We start from the raw sequence: 20,001 nt of genomic DNA, 5'->3' as shown, positions 1-20,001 counted from the left end.
TCTAGACTTCAAAGGAACATCTTTGCATTGTGATTTTGGACCTTTTTTTAATGGTTAATATCTTGTGTGTTCATTTAACTTCAAATTTCCTGAAGGATTCTTTAAGTTTTGAGGGAATTTAATAGGAGGATGAAGTAATTATGTAAACTCTGCTCTCTTTTTCTACTTTTCCCTTAGTATTTAAATTTTTCTTTGAGTCTTAAGACCTGCAATAATTGGTGAGTTGCAAAAGTGAAAGGAGAACAGGTAATGAGGCCCATGAATAGGTGAGATGGCAACTTTAAAATAGATTTTTTCCCACTCATGTTTCCAAAAAACCCAAACAAAACCAATTTAAACTCAAGATTGTCTTGGGAATTATTAGAAATTTAAAAATAGTTTAAATCAAAAACAGTAACTAGCCCGAAACCTTTCCTATATGTTATGAAGATATTGAGACAGAGACTTCATTGACAGTAGTAGGATAACAATGTGTTATGAACTACTGTGTCATGAGAAAGATGTATTTGCCAAATGAAACATGGGTTGGCATATTTTAACTTTGTTAATAATAGTTTGCAAGTTCTCTATAATTTTGTATATTAGTAAATCATGTGGCATATTTTTCTACCACCAGTAGAATTACTAGCCATAAATGAGAATGTTTTAATAAGTTCAGTCAAGATAATATCTGATTGTGAAGGAACTCTACACTTAGGGCACGCCTGAGAAGTTTTGATGAAGGCTATTATTGTTCAGAAGGTGACACTTATATGTAAGCAGCCATGTCACCATCTACATGTATGTACCACATATTATACTTTTATGGAATGAGAAAGAGAACCACAGAATCTTAGAGTTGGAACAGACCTTAAACAAAGACCGTCTGGTTCAACCCATCCTTTAACAAGCATCCCCTATAGACATACCTGAATTAGAATATTCCAAGTTCAGGGTTGGGAGAAAGGGTGCTGATGGATGGGAAAATTTGCTCTAGTTCATTAAATATACTACAGCGATTTTTTACTATAGGCACATTATATACAATACTACAGTGTAGGTTTCATTGTGAATTCATGAATTTGTTTTTAAATTTTTCAGCGTGAAAATTATTTTCGAAGAATGCTCAGATTGAATTCCTTTTTAAATTACTTTTATCTTAATACATTTGGACCACCTGATTCTACTTATTTATTTTGCTTTCATGTTATAATGGGGCATGTACAATGTCAAAATAGCTTTAGAGAACTTCCCCAGTTATTTTTGGTCTACATCTTTTTATTTGAACTTTATGAGTAAGAAATACTTCTCCATTATTCTTACATGAGTTAAGAAGGAGAAAATATCACTTTTTTCTGAAATTTTATTCATTTATTCAATACCTGCTGTGTTTAAGGTACTATGCTGGATGCTTGGGGGGTGGAATACAAATAAGATAAATATTTAGTGAGTGATTACTTTGTGAGTAGCACTATGCTTCTTACTCCTTGTGGAGGTTATAAAAGTATGAGAAAAAGACTGCCCTCAAGGAGCTTACAATCTAAAAGGAAAGATAAAACATAAAAGACAGCTGAAAAGCAAGGGGTACAATGCAGGAGGGTGTCATGGGGGGAAAGGGAGAAAGGGAAGGAAAAAGTACTCGATATAGGGGCATAGTGGAGGAGTCAGTCAGAGAAGTCCCACAGTAATGCAGTGAGTTGAGAAAGGAATTGTCTGAGCAAAGCTTTCTCCTTTTAGATTATCTAATTCATATAATTCTGATGGGTAAGATAGTGGCCAAACAGAAGTCCCTCTTGCAGATGCAATTAGTTTCATTTGACCACAGGTAAAATGGCAACTGACTGACTGGAAATTCTTGAAGAAACAACTGAGAGATATTATAAAAGAGAAGATACCTTAGAAGTGGAGGAACCTTAGAGCCAATGGTTTCCCTTCTGAGCTGGGGTGTAGAAATCAAAACTAATGGTGTGAAAAAACTGAGTGAACATACCAGGGAGAGCTAATCAATGGATAACAAGCTATCAAGAATCAAGGCAAAAAAAATCCTGGAACAGGAGGCCAATGTGCCTAAAATGACTGTGAACTCTGCATTGTATGGATTATTTGCCCCCTTGCTCTTTTTGTAGTGGGTTAGGTATACTATGTACTGCTATGCCATTTCCTCTTCTAAAGCACCTCCTATGATTGTGGGGCTAATGAATATCAGCAGAAAATTATGGAATTCCTTATCTGATTTTGGGATATATGGGTTGGAGACAGATTTAAGGGTCCTGTCCTTCCTGTGGCCTTCTCAATTGACATGTAATGAATAGGCCAATTTATTGACAGGTTGCCTAGGATGAAAAGGCATGGGCATAGATTCCCACCCCCTATTACACTATTGCTCTTTTCACTGTACCATATTGTATTTTCTCCATGCTGCTTCATTAAATGCATCATCAGTTATCCTACAGGAAGGCCCTGTTATCTCAAAGAGTCTGGAACATCCCAGCACCAGTGTCCATGTTATCACTTTGCCCAAAGCAACATTACAAATAGTGTCAAAAGTGAGGCAGAGACTAGGTATCACTAACTCATGGTGTTTTTATTGTGGTTTTAAGTGTCATTTGGACCATAGTAGTCAGAAAAATATCCATAGAGCTCATTATCCACTTGACCTTTTGGCAAGGTATTATTTTATCAAAGTGGAAGGTAAATCTTAGGCTGCTGATTGGTTGAATTCCTATAGGGTCTGGGGCTTAACTTATCTAGGTTCCCAGAGTATGGTAGATAAGCTGAGCCTCAAAACCTGTAAGAATACATTTGTGCAAATTGAGAAAAAGTTAGAACATTGCCCAAAGTTGTTCATGTGCATTCTTGGTTCCTGCTCGTAGCCTTCAGCTCTCTTAGGCAGCTTGCTTGGAATGTCTTTTCTTGCTGTAGTGAAGAGGGTAATAGATTTGGAGTTAATTCAAAGCCTGCCTCTGATACTAGACGTGTGACCAAGGGCAAGAGACTTTACCTCTATGAGTCTCAGTTTCCTCACCAGTAATATGGAAACAATGATACCTATAGTACTTATCTCCTAGGGTTAGGCTCAATTGAGATAGTATATAATAGCTATTATTAGCTATTAGTAATATATGCTATATAATTATAATAATATATTAATAATATAAATGATGCTTATTATGTGCCATAACTGTGCTTCATGCTTTACAAATATTATCTCATTTTTTTGTTTGTTTTTTTTTTAAGGCAATTGGGGTTAAATGACTTGCCCAGGGTCGCATAGCTAGTAAGTGTCAAGTGTTTGGTCTGAGGTCCGATTTGAACTCAGGTCCTCCTGACTTCAGGGCCGGGGCTCTATCCACTGTGCCACCCAGCTGCCTCAAATATTATCTCATTTGATTCTCACAACAAGCCTGGGAGCTAGGTGCCATTATTATCCCCATTTTACAGATGAGGAACTGGAGGTAAACAGATTTGTTTGTGAAATGACTTGCCCGAGGTTTATACAGTTAATGTCTGAGGCTGGATTTAACTCAGGTCTTCTTGACTGCAGGCTCAGCAGACCCAAGTCTGCTCTTCTTTCAGTTTCTGTTTCTAGGTTTGAACACAGTACCTCTGATCTTGTTACTCGTCTCTCCAGAGAGGCAGATTATCTATCAATAAATGACAGGATCAATCTCTGCTCTGGGTCCCATTACTTCCTTGTTTCCCTTGTACTTTGAGTAACCAATTGGATTACTTAAGCTCTTTATAGACATGCTAGTATAATGCCAGTGCTTCAAGGACTTGTGGAGCTCTTCTTTGTAGATACTCACCCACTGACACAGGTCAAGACTTAGTAAATGGTTTAAAGATGTTATGGCCAAAAAATTCTTCACTCAGTGACCAATTTAGTGGAAAACCTGTCTGAATATAGCTATGCTAGTTCTCATACAGTCTGTCACTAGGCCTGACTGTATTGGGAGAAGCTGCCAAAGCTTGAGTTTTTGAGATCCGTGTCATCTCCATGCCATAGAGTAACAGAATCCAAGAAGTGGGAGAGGACCTCTGAGGCCACCCAACAAGAATCCACTCCACAACATGTTTCACAAGTGGTTATCTACCCTTTGTTTAAAGAGTTCAAATGAGGGGGAATCTACAACCTCCTAAGGTAGCTTATTACTGTTTGGGATAGCTTTAATTGTTAGCCTGTTTTTCTTTACATAATACCAAATTTGCCTTTTTTTTTTTAAACGTTTACTTGTTGCTCCTAGGTCTACCTTCTGGGGTTTAAAAAATAAATATGTCTGTTTTTTCAAATGGCATCCCTTTATGTACTTTAAGACAGACATCATGGGGCAGCTATGTGGCAGAGTGGATAGAGCACTGACCCTGGAGTCAGGAGGACCTGAGTTCAAATCCGGCCTCAGACACTTGACTCTTGCTAGCTGTGTGACCCTGGGCAAGTCACTTAACCCCAAATGCCTGGGGAAAAAAAGTCAGACTGTTCCCCCTATGTTATTTCTTCCCCAGACTTAACATTCCCTTTTTCATTAGTTTTGGTAGTATAGTTGTGATAGATAACTTATTAAACTTGGAATCAGAAATATCTGAGACCATTTTTGTCTCTGATACTTATTGTCTTTGTGTCTTTGGACAAGTAATTCAACCTTTCTAAGCCTTGCTTTCCTCATGTATAAAATGGAGATAATATTACCCTTCATCACAAAGGGTTATAGTGTATAAATGTATATGTCTTCATGTATTATATAAATATTAATCATTATTATATTCAACCAATCCTCATATGTCATGAACTCAAAATGACCTTGCTCCAAACACTCTGTAGCTTACTAAGTATCTTTTATAAAATGTGGCACAAAGAACTAAATATCATATTCTATTTATGGTCAAAGAGATATTGGTGTAGTAGGGCTTCAGTGAAATTAATGCACTTAGAATTATGATGAAATTTAAAGAGTAGTAGATTTTGAGTCAGAATCCTGGCTTTGAATGTTTTTTACTTATTATCACTGTGACCTTGAGTACCTTTACATCTTTAGGCCTCAGTTTCCTCATGTGTAAGATGATCCCCAAGGTGACTTCCAGTTCTGGAACCCATGGCATTCTAATAATGTTAGCTTCAAAATTACAAATAACCTTTAATTCATTATTAAGAATAGCGACTGAGAAATACAAAAACAAGCTTCTTTCTCCAACTTTGTTGTATTGAACCCCCTATTTTAGCACAGAACAGTGTTCTTTGCTTTACTTATCCATCGCTTTCACTTTTTGTTAAAAGATGCAACTCAGACTGACCTTTGTTGAACCAAATATCAATGAAAATATTTGAGATCTTCATGTAAGGATCTAGAAAGTATCTTCCAGTACCTGATGCATTTCATTTACAATAATTTTATGTCAACAACCCTATTGAACTAGATTTTCTTTTTATAGTTGGTTTTAGGTCCTAGGAACCACATGACTCAGATCCCAGAGTAATCAGTCATTTTATCTGTAGTTATTTCAGATTATAAGATAAGTTTGTAACCTAAATGTTAATCATGTGTTTTTGTTTTGTTTGTACGTGTTAAGCATTTGTCTAAGCTTAGTTTTCTCTTTTTGTTAGCTTCAGAGGAAAAATATTACTATACGATCCTCAAACCTCTGGCATTCTATTTAGAAAGAGTAAACCTAGTAAAGTATAAGCAGTAGGCTGGTGCCAAATTGATGGTTGTATTTTTCTGTCGATATTGTATTTCTACAGCTGTCAGTTGTGATGGCCACTGTCTATATAAAATACTTCCAGTCTTGCACATGTTTGGGATTTTAGTCTGATCAGATTTTCAGCATTTCCTGCTCCTAGTTGTGAAATGTGAAGACTTTTATGTGTGCTACTCTAGCAGGTGATATTTCAGCTTTTGTATCTGTTGGGATAACATGTTGTGAATGAAATTGATATTCAAAACAGAACACCTGGGGAAGTTTCTGCCAGCAATCACTTTGACATTGTGCATGCCCTATTGTAATAAGAAAGTGAATAAATAAGCAGAACTAGGTGGTTGAACCTGTTAGGATGAAAGCAATTATAATTTTTTTAATAATGGTGAATTCTGGAAAAGACAAATCACTTTAATCAGTGTTTAAAGACTGGTTTCATAGATTACTTTTTGTTGACAGGCAGACTGTATAGCGACATAAAAAAATTACTCTGTACTACAATAGAGCATAGGGATGTTTGTAGCAATTTTTTGTTTGAAGAACTAATTCTGGTCCTATTTTCTGACTGTCAAATTTCTCTCTGCTGACACAATGCTGACTGAGGGTCAGAAAGACCTGGGTTTGAATTTTGCCTCTGTCACTTAACTATGTGACCATTGGTATGGACTTCACATTGAGTGATGAAATTTTTCCTTACAGAATAGTAGAACTGCTTGTCATTGGTTGGTGAAAGACTGGTTATAACGCTGGTGGCCTTTAAAAAGATAGTTCGTTAGCTCTGGAAACAGTTGGAGGCAGGAAACATCTATAGACATAGAACCCAGATTACATGAGGGAAATACTCTTTGCCTTTTCCATTATACCACAAGTAGGTTCAATAGTGGCAGACATGGTGCTTTGTTCAGATGTAGTTGTACTGGGTACCATACCAAATAGAGAACAAGTCCAGGAAATTGATGAGATAGTGGAGGCACCTCCAAGGAATCTGAGCTAAGACAGCAGAAGCAACTATTGACTTAACAGAGAATAGACATGTCCAGGGGCCCCAACTGAGCAAACTGTCCTTCAAGGGGAGAGATGTGTGAAGATACACAACATAAGATAAATTATATTTGGGCTTAGTATTATTGAAAGCATGAGTTGTAATGAGCATGTGTTTGCTACATATGTATCTCTCTACCAGTGCGTTCTGTGTATGTACCCTCTCTCCTCATTGATGTTATATGTATTTGTGGGAGAGTGCACACTCAGTTTAGAGGGACAATATTTTGTAACTATTCTTACTATGCTGTCTTAGTAAATGCCTTTGCTGTGATGTAATTGTATATATGAGCTGAATTTCAAAGATAAGGGCCTTGGTAGGGTTTCAAAAGCTCTAGTTTTAGGAATCTCTATCCACTGAATTCTTTTGATCACAAGATAGCATTAGTTGCCCCCAGGAACCTAATTCTACAGTGAAACTGGTATATGCCAAGGTGGGGCTGTAGCCCCCGGAACATATAAATGTCGACTATTATTGTGTATTAGTGCAAATGGTAAATAAATGTTTCTGCCAAGTATCTTAGGAGTGTATGGTGAAAGGTACTGACAGTAACTAATGCATCATCATGGACCTTATTTTTTCAGGAAACTGTATGATTCCTAGAGCTTTGTGAATCAGCAATTCCGTATTGTATTAGTCATAGGTTCATTTTCAGGAAACTTCTAGTAATAGGACAGTTACATACAGTAAATATCTAGGTAACAATGGGGCTATTTGTTTATTTATTGGAAAATCTGCTCTAAAATTTTACTATGACCTTATTCATCAGAGCACACAAATTCCGTAGGGGGGAAAAAACCTAGAGGATCATTTCAAAGATGTGTCAGAAGCAGTTTATTTAATGACTCATACATAGATCTTTGAAGGAAAACAACATAATGATGGCATTAGCAAGGTTCCTGGTCATTTTCCATTTAGATCAGCCTCCCAAGGTATAGGTGATGATGCTTGAACTATTCACAAACTTTACATGTTTCTTAGTATTCATTCTTGAAGAATAATTTCAGTTCTCACATGGCCCTGGTTTTTGTTAAAACTTGGAAGGTATAGAAAAATAGGAAGAAGATTTTGTTTCAACTTAATTTACCATATAGTTATTAACCTCTGTTATGACCAAGGCTATTGTGTACCGAGAATACAAAAACTAAACATTACCTGCTCTCAGGGAATTTAGCATGCACACAGATGAGTATATAAGGAATATGTACAAAGCAAAAATTTAAAAATTACGTAGGGAACGGGAGAACACTGAAAACTTTGAGAAGGGAGTTGGTAAGAGCCTTATGTAGGATGAGCTGCCAGGCCTGAGAAGTGAAAAGAGGCATGGGTTTTTCAGGTCAGAATTAAGGAGAGGGAACATTCTGGGCAGGAGATATTTCTGAATTTATAGTTCATTTTGAGTTAAAGTTCCATTTGTTCCTTCTATTGACAAAACTACTTTTAGTAGCAGTACTTCTTAGTTTAGTCTTTACTACTTTTTCATTTTATAAGAAGTAAAATTGTTCATTTTGTGGAGTTGGTTTATTATTTGAGGAGAAAGGGGTATGTGACACATTGATTCATTAATTTACAGTGACTGATTTTGATTTTGCATTGACTAAATCCTTGAAATAATCTCTCAAATTTGATATTTTTTCTCTCCCTGGTACTTGAAAGAGAATTGTATTTCAGTGCAAAATGAATGAAAATATAATTAACCAGTAAGTATTCTCAAAGAGGAGACTGAGAAGTTATTCTAGGTATTTTAGAAACCCTGGTATCAATCTTGTTCATAAAGTTTGTAGTCCATTTGTTATAGTCAACCTTTATTTATTTGAAAACATACCAAACAAAATATAGTGACGGGTAAAAGTGTCTGATAATAAGTGTAATTGAGAATGTTACTGTTTCTTGAATTGCTGATACTCAGTGGACCATCTGGCTGTGGGGATACATTATTACAATCAAAGAATCCTAAGTTTAGGATGGATCTTTGAGGTAATCTGTCTTGAGTTTCCTGCCCAATTCAGGTAAATCTATTTAATCCTCTACCACATCTCTAGAAAATAAAATAAAATAAAAATGTTATCTTTGGGAAGGTGATGTCCATCTTGCTTCTCACTGACCTGTCAGATATAGTTACTTTGAGAAATATATAGTTATTCAGTTACTAGTGAAAACATAATAATAATTATTTTATCATATACCATAAATTCATATGTAACATATCTTTTTTAAAATTCCTGAAAATAAATTTTTATTGGTAAAATGAGTATATTGATAAGCAACTGACTCCATAGGGCAGGTCCATGTCATACTTCTAGTCCTATTAGTAAGACACATTATTATCTCCTGAAGCATTAAACACATGTAATTTTTTTCATATCAGATATACCTTTAATAATTAAAATAATGATGATGATAATAACTAGTATTTAGATAGCACTTCAAAGTTTGTGGAGCACTTTACAGATATTTATGTTAGCTTTTGCCTATGCAGAATTGACTTTAATGGAGTAAGATCATTAATGAGAAATACCAGGGGTCAATTTACTATTATAATAAATGATAGACAAGTGCAACTTTTTGAAGACTTAGAAGGAAGAAGGCCTTGAACATGAAATAGGAATAGTAAGAGGAGAGTCTTTTTTTTCCCCTTTACCATCATCAGTGGTGCTATCATAAATGAATGAAAGAGCATTTATCAAGCAATTACTATGTGCCAAGCACTGGGGCTACAAATATAAAAGCTGAGACAGCTTCTTCCCTCAAAGAACTTACATTATAATGTAGGAGATAATATATAAAAGAGAGTTATAGCCAGGGCAAGATATTTTAGGGGAGAGAGATTGATTGAGATGCCATTTGATACATTAAAATAGATAAATTTGACCTTTGTGAAAGGTGATTTCTTCTTTAAAAGGAGCACCTGTTTAGATGTGATCACAGATCCATTGGAGTAGTAGGGCAGGGCATTACACAGCTTTCCTTAATTACCTATTTAATATAAAATTATCTTCAGTATCAAGAAGAATCCACTCCTCATAAGTAGGTCCTCTAAGTAAAGAATTCAGGGAAAATATTGCAGGATTGCCTCTTAGATTCTGGTGTTTCAATCTGATATTTATAATTATTCTCTGTTGGTGAAGAGGTCCAGCTGAGAGAGCAGACCTTCACCATAATTGTTCTATGTAATTGGTTATTTTGTATCCTCTATAAGGTTAAGTTCCTTACCAGACCCCCATGTGGATGGATCATTTTTCTTTCTTACACTTTCACAAATGGTAGCCTTTCCTTTTTTTTTTTTTCTTATGATCAACTGGTTTAAGCTCCTGCTGAATGACCATAGTAGAGGAAAGAATATAGTGGAAAGAATATAGCATGGTGGAAAGAACAATATATTAAATCAATCTATTAAGTGTTTATTTAACACCTGCTATATGGAGGCCCTCTATTCAAGGCACTGGGGATAAAAAAATGGAGAGAGAAAGTCTCAGTTCTCAAGGTGTTCAGAATTTTTCCCCAAGGAGATAAGTACAGATATAGTTATCAATAAAATGGGTATAAAGTAATTTTCAGGGGAGACTTGGACATCTTGGGGAGATCAGGAAAAGTTTTCATGTGATGTTCAAGCTCAGCTTTGAAGGATACAAAGGATTTTGAGAGATGGAGGTGAGGAGGAGGGACATTTCTATCACAGAGGAACTCTAAGAAGGCCATTTTGGAAGGATTGTAGAGTGAGTAAAGAAAAGTAATGTGTAATAAAACTGGAGAGCTAGGTTGATGTCAGATTGTAAAAGGCTTTAAACTTCAGATGGAGGATGATAGAGGAAATAGGGAGTCATTGGAAGGGGAAAGGGGAGAAAATAAGAATTTATTAAGCATATACTATGTGCCAGGTACTCTGCTAACCATTTTACACACATTATCTCATTTGATTCTCACCACAAACGTGTGAAATATTTCCATTTTCAAGCTGATGATTTGCATAAAGTCATACAACTAATTAAGTGTCAGATGAAATTTGAACTCCGATCTTCCTGACTTAAGGCTAAGTGCCACCTAGCTGCTTCTACATTGGAGTAGGGAAGAATCATATTCAGAAGTATATTTTAGGAAAATCACTTTGGCAGCTGTATGGAGGATGGTTCACAGTGGGGAAATACTTGAGACAGGGAGACCAAATAAGAGAATATTGCCTCTTCATTGTCCAGGTAAGGGGGAATGAAATAGAGTGCCTGAATTATATTGGTGGCTGAAGGGTTAGAAAGATTGAACAGATGGTGTAGAGGTTGTTATGATCTAATTTGGATGTGTATGGTGAGGGAGTATGATGAGGCAATGATCACAGTGTAATATTGATCCTGAGGGATTTTAAGGATGATAGAAATTAAGAAATTTGTAAGAGGGATGATTTTTGGGAGGAAAGATGATGAGTTTTGTTTTGGACATATTGGATTTGAGATGCCTATAGGACATCAATTTGGAATGTACAGTAGACAATTTATAATGTGTTACTGAAATTGGAGTTGGGATTAGGACTGGTTATACTTCTAGGACTCATAACCAAATGAGATTATAGGGAGAAAAGAGGACTTAAGGCAGAGTTTTGGGGTATGCCCACAGTTAGTGTTTTATGGATGAAACCCCAGCAAAGGAGACTTCAGAGTGGCCAGACAGGTAGATCCAAGAGTCATGAACACTCAAGGAGGAGGCAGTAGAGAGGAAGTGATGATGGTTAGTAGTGTTGCTTCAAGAAAAGTGAGGATTGAAAAAAGGTCATTAATTTTGGCAATGAAGAGACCATTGGTAAGTTATTTATGTCAGTTTCAATTGAGTTATGATATCAGAAGCCATATTAGAGAGGGTTGAAAGTGAAGAAAGAGAAAGAAAGCGGAAGCGACTGGTGTATACAACATTTTCTGGTACTGTGGCTGAAAAAAACTATAAAGGACAATAGCACAAGGTGTTAGTTGGGAGGAATTTTTTTTGTTTCATGTTGTTTTTGGTTTGTTTTTTTTTCTTTTGTTTTTTGGATGCAGATGACCCAGTAAATTAGGATGGAAGGAGTGAAAAGATTGCCTTGCTAGAGTGATGACCCATTTGAGATTAGGTTACATAATTTGTAAAGGATTCAGTCAAGAAGGTTTCATGACATCCTCCTCCTCTGTTCACAAGACATAAGTCGGAGCAGAATTTTGGTTCTGATATGTACCAGCAAGTAACCACCCTGGGCCTCTGTTTTTTCATTTCTTCATCTGCAAAGGTCCTTTCTAGTTATAAAATCTATGAGCTGATGGCACTCCCTGAATCAAGTTATTTAAAGTTAGGAATGTCTTCAAGGCTCTATGTCTAAGTTTAGTCAATTATTGGCAGAATTCTGTGTCCAGAGTAGCTTAATGCCAAATATTCTTTAGATAAAGGCTTTTAACTATATACAAATAATCCTGGGAAAGATAAAGTGCAAATGATAGAACCTAACTCAACACCTTAAACCATTGTTCACGTAAAATGAGTAGGTGCACTTACAATTGGTCATTTTTATGCGTGGTCTTCCTCAACTTGAATGTAATCTCCTGATGAGAAGGAAATGTGTGGATTTTTTATTAACACCATTTTTGGCTCATAGTAAGAACTTAAGAAATTATTTCCATTCTATTCTATTCCATCTTTAGGTACAGTCATATCTTTTTTTAGAGTCTAGTCTAAACATCTTCACTTTTAAGTCTTTTCTATACTCATCTAGGTTGTACAATCCATGTTTTTATAGGAAGAATAAGAATCAAAGTTAGTCATTTCTACAATATTTACATATATCCACTCTTCTGAGTCCTATATTTCTGAAGGAATAGGAATCTTTAGGTTAGTTTTTGTCATTATCATCATCAACAAATGAGCTCAAATGAGATAAAGTAAAGTGATAAAGTGAATTGAATGTTGGACTTGGAGTCAGAATCTGAGTTCTAGAGCTAGAAAGGACATTTATCATCGGTCATCTGGTTCAACATTTTAGAGATAAGAAAACTGAAGGCCAGAGAGGGTAACTTGCCTAAGGTTACAAAAGTAGTAAATCGGAAAACTTGTGTTAATACCCAGGTCTTCCTACTTTAAACCCACTACTTTTTCCTCTGTTCCATACTCTTTGAGAATATGGGAAAATATGGGTTCAAAGACGACCTCTGATGCTTACTAGCTGAATGATCATGGCATAGAAAAATCACTTAACCTCTCTCAACCTCAGGAAATTCTTCAACACTGTAATTTGTAGATGAGTTGAGACCTCTGCAGGTAGAATAAATTCTCACACTGATGAAATCGCAAATACTTAATATATTGACAAGTTATCAGCCATGAATCATGGCTATATACTTATTTTGTGTAGTTCACTAGGTTAGGTTTGGGGAATACTAAAGTATAAAACTAAGACCCCAAGTACCCAAACTTTCTCCTTCTCTGTGATTCTTATTTATGGTCTTCAATAAATCCTTTCAAATAGAGGATCCTTTCAAATGCTGGAGGCCTTGTACTTGAGAGAAATTATTATTTTACTATTATATTAATAATCAATTTTAAAATTGGTATCCAAGCTTTTTTCCTTTGTTTCTTCATTGAGGCCCAGCTCTTCTGAAAGTCAGCCTCTGAAAAGACTTGACTGTTTGAGATTACCCCTAACCCTTAGGAAACATGTTCTTCAAACTTGGGCTAGTCCCTTCCCAACAAAGGGATATTACTTATGTTTAGAATGTAAACAGAATCCAGTCTAGGTGAGTTCTTAATGCTGAGGAAAAAGAGTCCCTGTTCTTATATCCCTTGATTAGAGTTTAGGGTGACTCAGCTCATGACAGAGAAAGCAAACTGGAGTAGTCTTGATGGAGACATGTTCCCCTGTCCAAATTTCTGGAAGTGGCTGAGTCTCATGATCAAGCTATGTTCTTAGCAAGGGAAGTGAAGACTTCTCGTCCACCTCCTCATTAAGTGTTCACCAATCAGGGTTGATTTTCAGTTGTCAAGGAAATTCCCTTTCAAGGATAATTTAAAGCTTCCTGTCTCTCCATATCTTTTGTTCTTTGGTTACTGAGAGAAACCATTGACCATCAATTTATTGATTGATGGCTGACCTAATTAATAAATTGATTGCTAGTCACCCAGAAACTGTCTCTCAGGTTTTTTCATTTATCACATACTGTTTCTCTTAATGCTTTGAGGGTGCCAAAGTAACTCCATTTTTTGCCTTTCATTCTCACTAGATGATATACTCATATGGCCTTACAAAGAATCTGACAGGACTGAACTAATGAACAACAACAATAAGCCATCTAACCTTTACTTGAAGGGATCAAGTGAGCGAAGTCCAACCTACCATTTAAAACAATTTATTCTACTTTTGGAAAGTTTTAATTTATAGAAAGTTCCACGTCTAGTTTAAATCTTCTTCTCTGTAACTTCCATACTTTACTCTTACTTCTGCCCTTGGAGGATAAGTAGAATAAGTTTCATCCTTCTTCCATAGGCAATGACCAAAAATGAAGTAAGAGAGCCAGCATATTGTTGTATGATCGAGAGGGGATCCAAAAAGGTTTGAACCGTGTAAAACGTTAGGTTAAATCTAATAATTCATCATGTGTTTTTCTTCTGAGACCTGTTAACCTTATATTATTTCTGCAAATCTTATATTCAAAGTCAGTTACTTTGACCCAAAAAGCATTTGTGAGTCTTTCCATTGTGTTATTTGAAAAACTTTGAATTATAAAGTTTTCTTCTACCTCTGTATTTTGGAATTCCAAATCAGCCATTCTTTTGTCAGAATCTTTATTGTTTTGATGACGTTCTTTGTCATATGCTCTAAGTTGTCTAATCTCTTATTTGTGTTGTTGATTATTTGAGAGCTTTGATTTCTTCCCTAATCTTGGCTTGATATCTATTCTTACTTCTTTCTTTACTTTTAAGTATTTTATTTCTTTTTTTTTTTTGAACCATTATGGAGTTTACTACCGATATTCCAGTATTTTTAGGGGTTTGGGGAAATTTTTGTATTGCTTTCTATTTCATTGTATATATTCCAGTTATTATGTTTTACTATTTATTTTTTATTGGGTTATATTCTTTTTCAATATATTTTCTAATGTTCACTTTTCTCTATGAGTCTTGTTAGATTATCCATTTGGAGTTTGGGCTTGTATTGTTTCTTTCTTTCTGGATGTTCTTGCCTTCCACCCTATTCTCTCTTGTTTCAGGTAACTTTGAATCAATCCCCTTCACAATTTGGTGTCCCCTCCATCAATTGTTGCTGGTTTTCTTCCATCTTGATGACTGAACTTAGGAGGCTTTAATGATCTTTGCTCTGGTATTGGGGTTATGAGGTTCAAATGAATCTCTTTCCTTTGGAAAATATAAGGGGAGACAGCACACTGAGGTTTATGCACTTCTTTCCCCTTGGGGGGGGCGTAGTTCCTTCTATTCTAGCCCATCTTGCATGTATGACTCCATCTCTACCCCTACCTTCCACGATGTTTGCCTTCTCCATCACCAAGTTGGTCAAGTTGTTTGTTCTTGCATGTCTTCTTCCCCTGCCCTGTACTCCCCATTCAAGAGTAGAGGGATCATATAGGGTCACTGCTTAGAGGGCTCAAGATAAAAGCCATCACAGCCAGGTAGGAAAGGTGGGCCAGCTAGAATCTGTCACGTTATTTGTGGAGTTGGACTGGGTCTGACTGGGTTATTAGTCCTTCCCTTTATTTCCATAGACTACATTTTGTCAGTTTTTAAAATTGCTTTTTTTTTGGGTAGTTTTAATCATATTGCTAGTTACATTTCTTATAGTTTTGAGGTATTGATGATGGAACTCTTGTCTATGATGCAATCACTTCTTCTTATTAGAAATCTCTGGGAAAATCAGACAGTATGAAACTTAATAATTGAGTTAAATGTAATGTCTTATACTTGGCTTCAAAATATCAGCTTTAGAAATATGAATGGCAGAATTCTTTCCATCCACCAAGTCCTATATCATTCTACCTATTCTTCAAAAAGCATATAATAGAATTGTTTTTATTTGATGTCTTTAGCTTATTAATTATATTATACAAAATTAAATTAATTGATATGCAGTGCCTGAGAAACAATAAAGTAGGTTCTGTAGCAATATGACATGCACAAACAAGTCTATATTTTTGTTTTTACTTCAATACTTTAAGAAAGTAAAGATAAAATACATTAAGGATAAAATTTACTGTCATAATTTCAATCCTCCCTCAATCTAGGAGATGCTTTAAGCATTCCTATAGCGGAAAAATCCATCTCCTTACAGCCACTCTGGTGATGACTGTCTCCAAACTTGGCTTGTCTTATCTTTAGACATCACACATAGAGTCCATTGATGGGTTGTACCAAATGCCCTGCACCTGCCAAAGCTTGCACCTGTCTGATATGACCTTCTAGAATCCACAGTCTCCTCCATATGAAGAGACAGTAGAGTAGAATTTTGGGGACCTTTTATCTTTGATATTTAAAAATATGTTTCTTCAGAATATTATAAATCTTGTATTTTTGGGGCAAGAATCCTTACTTTGAAGTGTCTTGCAATATTTGAAGTTATGAAGTTTACATTATCATTTTAAATGATAAAATTAGATGTTTAAACTTTGTTATTTTTAGAAATCATCAGAATTGTCTAAGTAGTATTATCTACAAAATGAAAATACTGAAGATCAATTTAACTACAAAAAGCAGATTAAAGAGTTCTGAACATGCCCCTATTTTTTTTAAGTACTCACTTGGGGAAAAGTGAAAAAATAATGGTTCTATCTTCACAGTATAATGGAAAATGATGATTAAATATTATATACATATATTTATATAATATATTTATATTTATATACATATATGCATAAGATTATTATGTATGAATATGAGATTTAATAAATTTCAGCATTTTCTTGCTTTGTCCTGCTTTGAATTTGTTGTATTTACTGTCATTCTTGTTCTTTTCTAACAGCAAATGCCAGCCTTCTTGGAGGAGGAGGGGGTAAGTCTTTGGCATCATTGAACTCAGAAACACCAAATCCAAAAGATTTAGTCATTTTTGTGATAGTTTTGGCAAAATCAATTTTGCTGTAGTCATTAATCACAAAAGGATAACAGAAAAATATTTTGTAGTTGAATATTCTGAATTTGTATAATTTTAATTGCTTTCTAAATCTTCAGGATCCAATTTTTCCTATTAAACTTTGTTTTCTTGTCTTTTGACATAGGGTATAATAGCTACAAGCTAAAGAGATAAACATTTAAATACATGACAGTGCCACTTTAAAATAAATTCAAGAACAGCAATATGTTTGGGTGGTATTAATTTTTAAAACATGCTATTCTTTTGTTTTTCTTGACCTTGTGGCACTAAGAGCTTAACATGTTGGTCACCTAGTATGAAAAATTAAAAATAAATTAGTATTGGCATTTTTCTTATTTTCTATGCCTCTCTAGAGGGGAAAGGTCAGAGTGTGATAAGGAAGAAAAAGATTTCTATGCTAGGAGTTCCTTGTTAGAGAAGTAATTCTTACTCAATCTTAGAGGTTAAAAATTTTGTTGTTCACAGATTGTATAGGATTTTGAATAAAGCAAAAGTGATGGCAGGCCTCTCTGCTTCATTATCTTTATGGTCTTAAGAACAAGGGCCAGTTAAGCTTCTCTTGCAGGCTAAACTCTACCTCAGTTTGTGGATCAATCTAGGTTTTAAGAAGGAGAATAATAAAGACCCATAATTAAGTGCCCAACATCAGATCAGTTTGTTGTAGAATTTTGAGTTTGACTTCGACTAATTGAATTTAAATTTGTCATATGACTAAGCCTCAATTTCTAGTTCTAGTAATTGGGTTTTAGTATTTTAAGTATCAATTCCTGATTTGGTTTCACGTTTAGTACCTTTGTTCTTCAAGAACAGAGATTCTCCTTAATCTCTGGCCAGCTCTCCAAGAGTGTTGACTCTAACCATGACTTGGTTTTTGTTGCCAGCTTTCAGACCTCCCTAATGCGATACTTCGTGTTCCTGATGAAACATCTGCCTATATCACATATTCTTGGAGCTCCCTACCATTAAATGACTACCTTTCTAAATTCTTATTGTTTTCTTCTGACACTCCAGTGGTCATGTTTAGTCTCTGGGAGTTTGTCTGGATCAGAATGTCAATGTCTGTGAAATTTAATAAAACAAAATTACCAAGAGTACCAAGAATGATGTCAATAAAAATATATAGAAATCCCTTGTTATTATTTTTCAAATACAAATTAAGTAGTGGGATATGCCTGAAGTTTTTGATTGCTTTATGTTCCACATGTATTTAATAGAAAGCTTCCATATTATCATAATTATTATTTTCAAAATAAAATACAATTTTGCTCACTTAAAAGGGAAATGCACTATCTACTTAAGAGAATCATAAACTTCCAAGAAGATGAGGTTACAAGGAAGCCTGGCTTCTTATGGTTTCCCTCTACAGTAATAGAAGAAACACTGAAAAGATACAAAATTTTTAGAAATTACCTCAGTGAAATTAAAATTCACAAGAAAGAGGAGCAAAATAAATAAAACCAAAAATAATACCAGAAAAGGTTAGATTGAAATAATTTTAGAATATCAGAAACAACTAAAAATGCAAAAAAATGCAATTAAAAATACAATAAATATTCTCAAGGAATTAAAGGAAGAACTGAAATTTTGTAAAAAAAAAAAATAGAGAATGAGTAAAACAATGGCCTAAAGTCCAAAGATCTCAGGAATATTTTAAAAAAAACCTGAAGGTCAACTAAATTATTGAGAAGATGATGACGGAACTAAGTAAAATAGAGAAGATCACAGAAAATTTGAAAATTTCAATGGATGTGACAAAAAGCCAGATTAACGTAGTAGAGAACAGAATGGTATAAGGTACAGTTGAATTGGAAATAATCTTAGAAAATGGAGTAAATGGAAATAATTCTGGGAATAAGTGCACATTCATCTGAATATGACAGATTTGATTAAGGATATTAAGGAGAGTAAAGCCTTATGGATTATTGGGATTATTGAAAATATAAAATTAGAAAAAATATGATCACCATGCTTAAGAAATTATTCAAGGAAACTTCCCAGGATTAATTAAAACCTTATTTTACAACTACTAAGAAGAAAAACTCAAAATTCAACACTCCTAACAATCTATTTAGATTTCAGAACTGTATATAATTATAAAGAAAAATATTTTCGAACTATCAGAAGAAAGACACACACATTGCCCATTTAAAATCATTCCCTACTTTTATAATAGTAAAACACATTTAGTTGTTTATTTAAACATTATAAAATTTTGAAAGTAATTAAAATCACATTCCTCACATCAACAACTACAAAAGTTAAAAAAAACTAAAAAGTTTAAGAGTAAAGTTTTTATGAGTTTTTGTTTAAGAAAACAAGAAATGACAAGAAAAATCAGCTTACCACTCTTTAAAAAAAAGACCTTTGTATCTATTTACAATTAAATATTTACTATCTTAAAGCAAAACCAATCATTCAATCATAAAGCATTTAAGTCCTTGCTATGTACCAGGTATTGATAAGTGCTATGAACCCAAAGACGAAAATGAAATGTTCCCTGCCCCTTTAATGCCTACTTCCTCATGGGAAAGACTATATGGTTCTCTATAGGTATACATGATGCCTCTGTAAAACAAAGATAAACGTAATCATGTGGGGGAAGTCACTAGCAGATGGGATGACTGAGAAAAGCCTCTTAAAGAAGATAGTTCTTGAAATGAAATTTGAGTTATGTCTTATTCTTTATTATTTCTTAAAATATGTTATCTACTTATGGTGGATTTTGGGTGGTGGTTTTCAGGTATTCTAATAATTCTTACGTGATCTCTTCTTGACATTTTCTAGTTCGGTTATTTTTGATAGGAGGCACTTTATATCTTCTTTTATTTTCCAGTCTTTTAATTTTTTTCTCACATTTCTTATTTCATGGAGTTACTAATTTCTCTCTCATCCATTTTAATTTTCAGAAAGTCTATAATCTGGGTAAGATTTTGTGCCTCTGGTACTAAGCTATTTATTCTCCTTACAATTCTCATCTTTAGACATCACACTTAATTTATAACATCCTTTTTATCTTTTTCTTTTTTTTCTTTTGGAAATTCTAATAGACCTTGTGACCACACCATACCTTTATCTGAAGTTCTGCCTGTACTCACTATAGAGTTATTTTGTTGCTTGACTTAGGACCTGGAAATAATTAGATCCATAAAAATTTCTTTATCAGTATCTTCTATTCATATTTCCA

General features: G+C 34.6%; 1 protein-coding gene across 2 annotated transcripts in view; it reads left to right on the top strand.

Annotated features, from left to right (window-relative positions):
• MACROD2 (mono-ADP ribosylhydrolase 2) overlaps nt 1-20,001 on the top strand; it is a 2,135,263-nt gene that overhangs the window by 417,644 nt on the left and 1,697,618 nt on the right. For both annotated transcript variants that reach the window (XM_027840306.1, XM_027840305.1), the window contains exon 4: nt 16,686-16,715. In XM_027840306.1, the coding sequence (XP_027696107.1) occupies nt 16,686-16,715 (30 nt within the window). The remainder of the gene's footprint in view (nt 1-16,685; nt 16,716-20,001) is intronic.

The sequence above is a fragment of the Vombatus ursinus genome, unplaced genomic scaffold (assembly GCF_900497805.2).
Source record: "Vombatus ursinus unplaced genomic scaffold, bare-nosed wombat genome assembly UNPS02014841.1, whole genome shotgun sequence".
NCBI classification, from domain to species: domain Eukaryota; kingdom Metazoa; phylum Chordata; class Mammalia; order Diprotodontia; family Vombatidae; genus Vombatus; species Vombatus ursinus.
The sequence above is the reverse complement of the archived record's forward strand: the minus strand, read 5'-3'. Positions and strand labels throughout refer to the sequence as shown.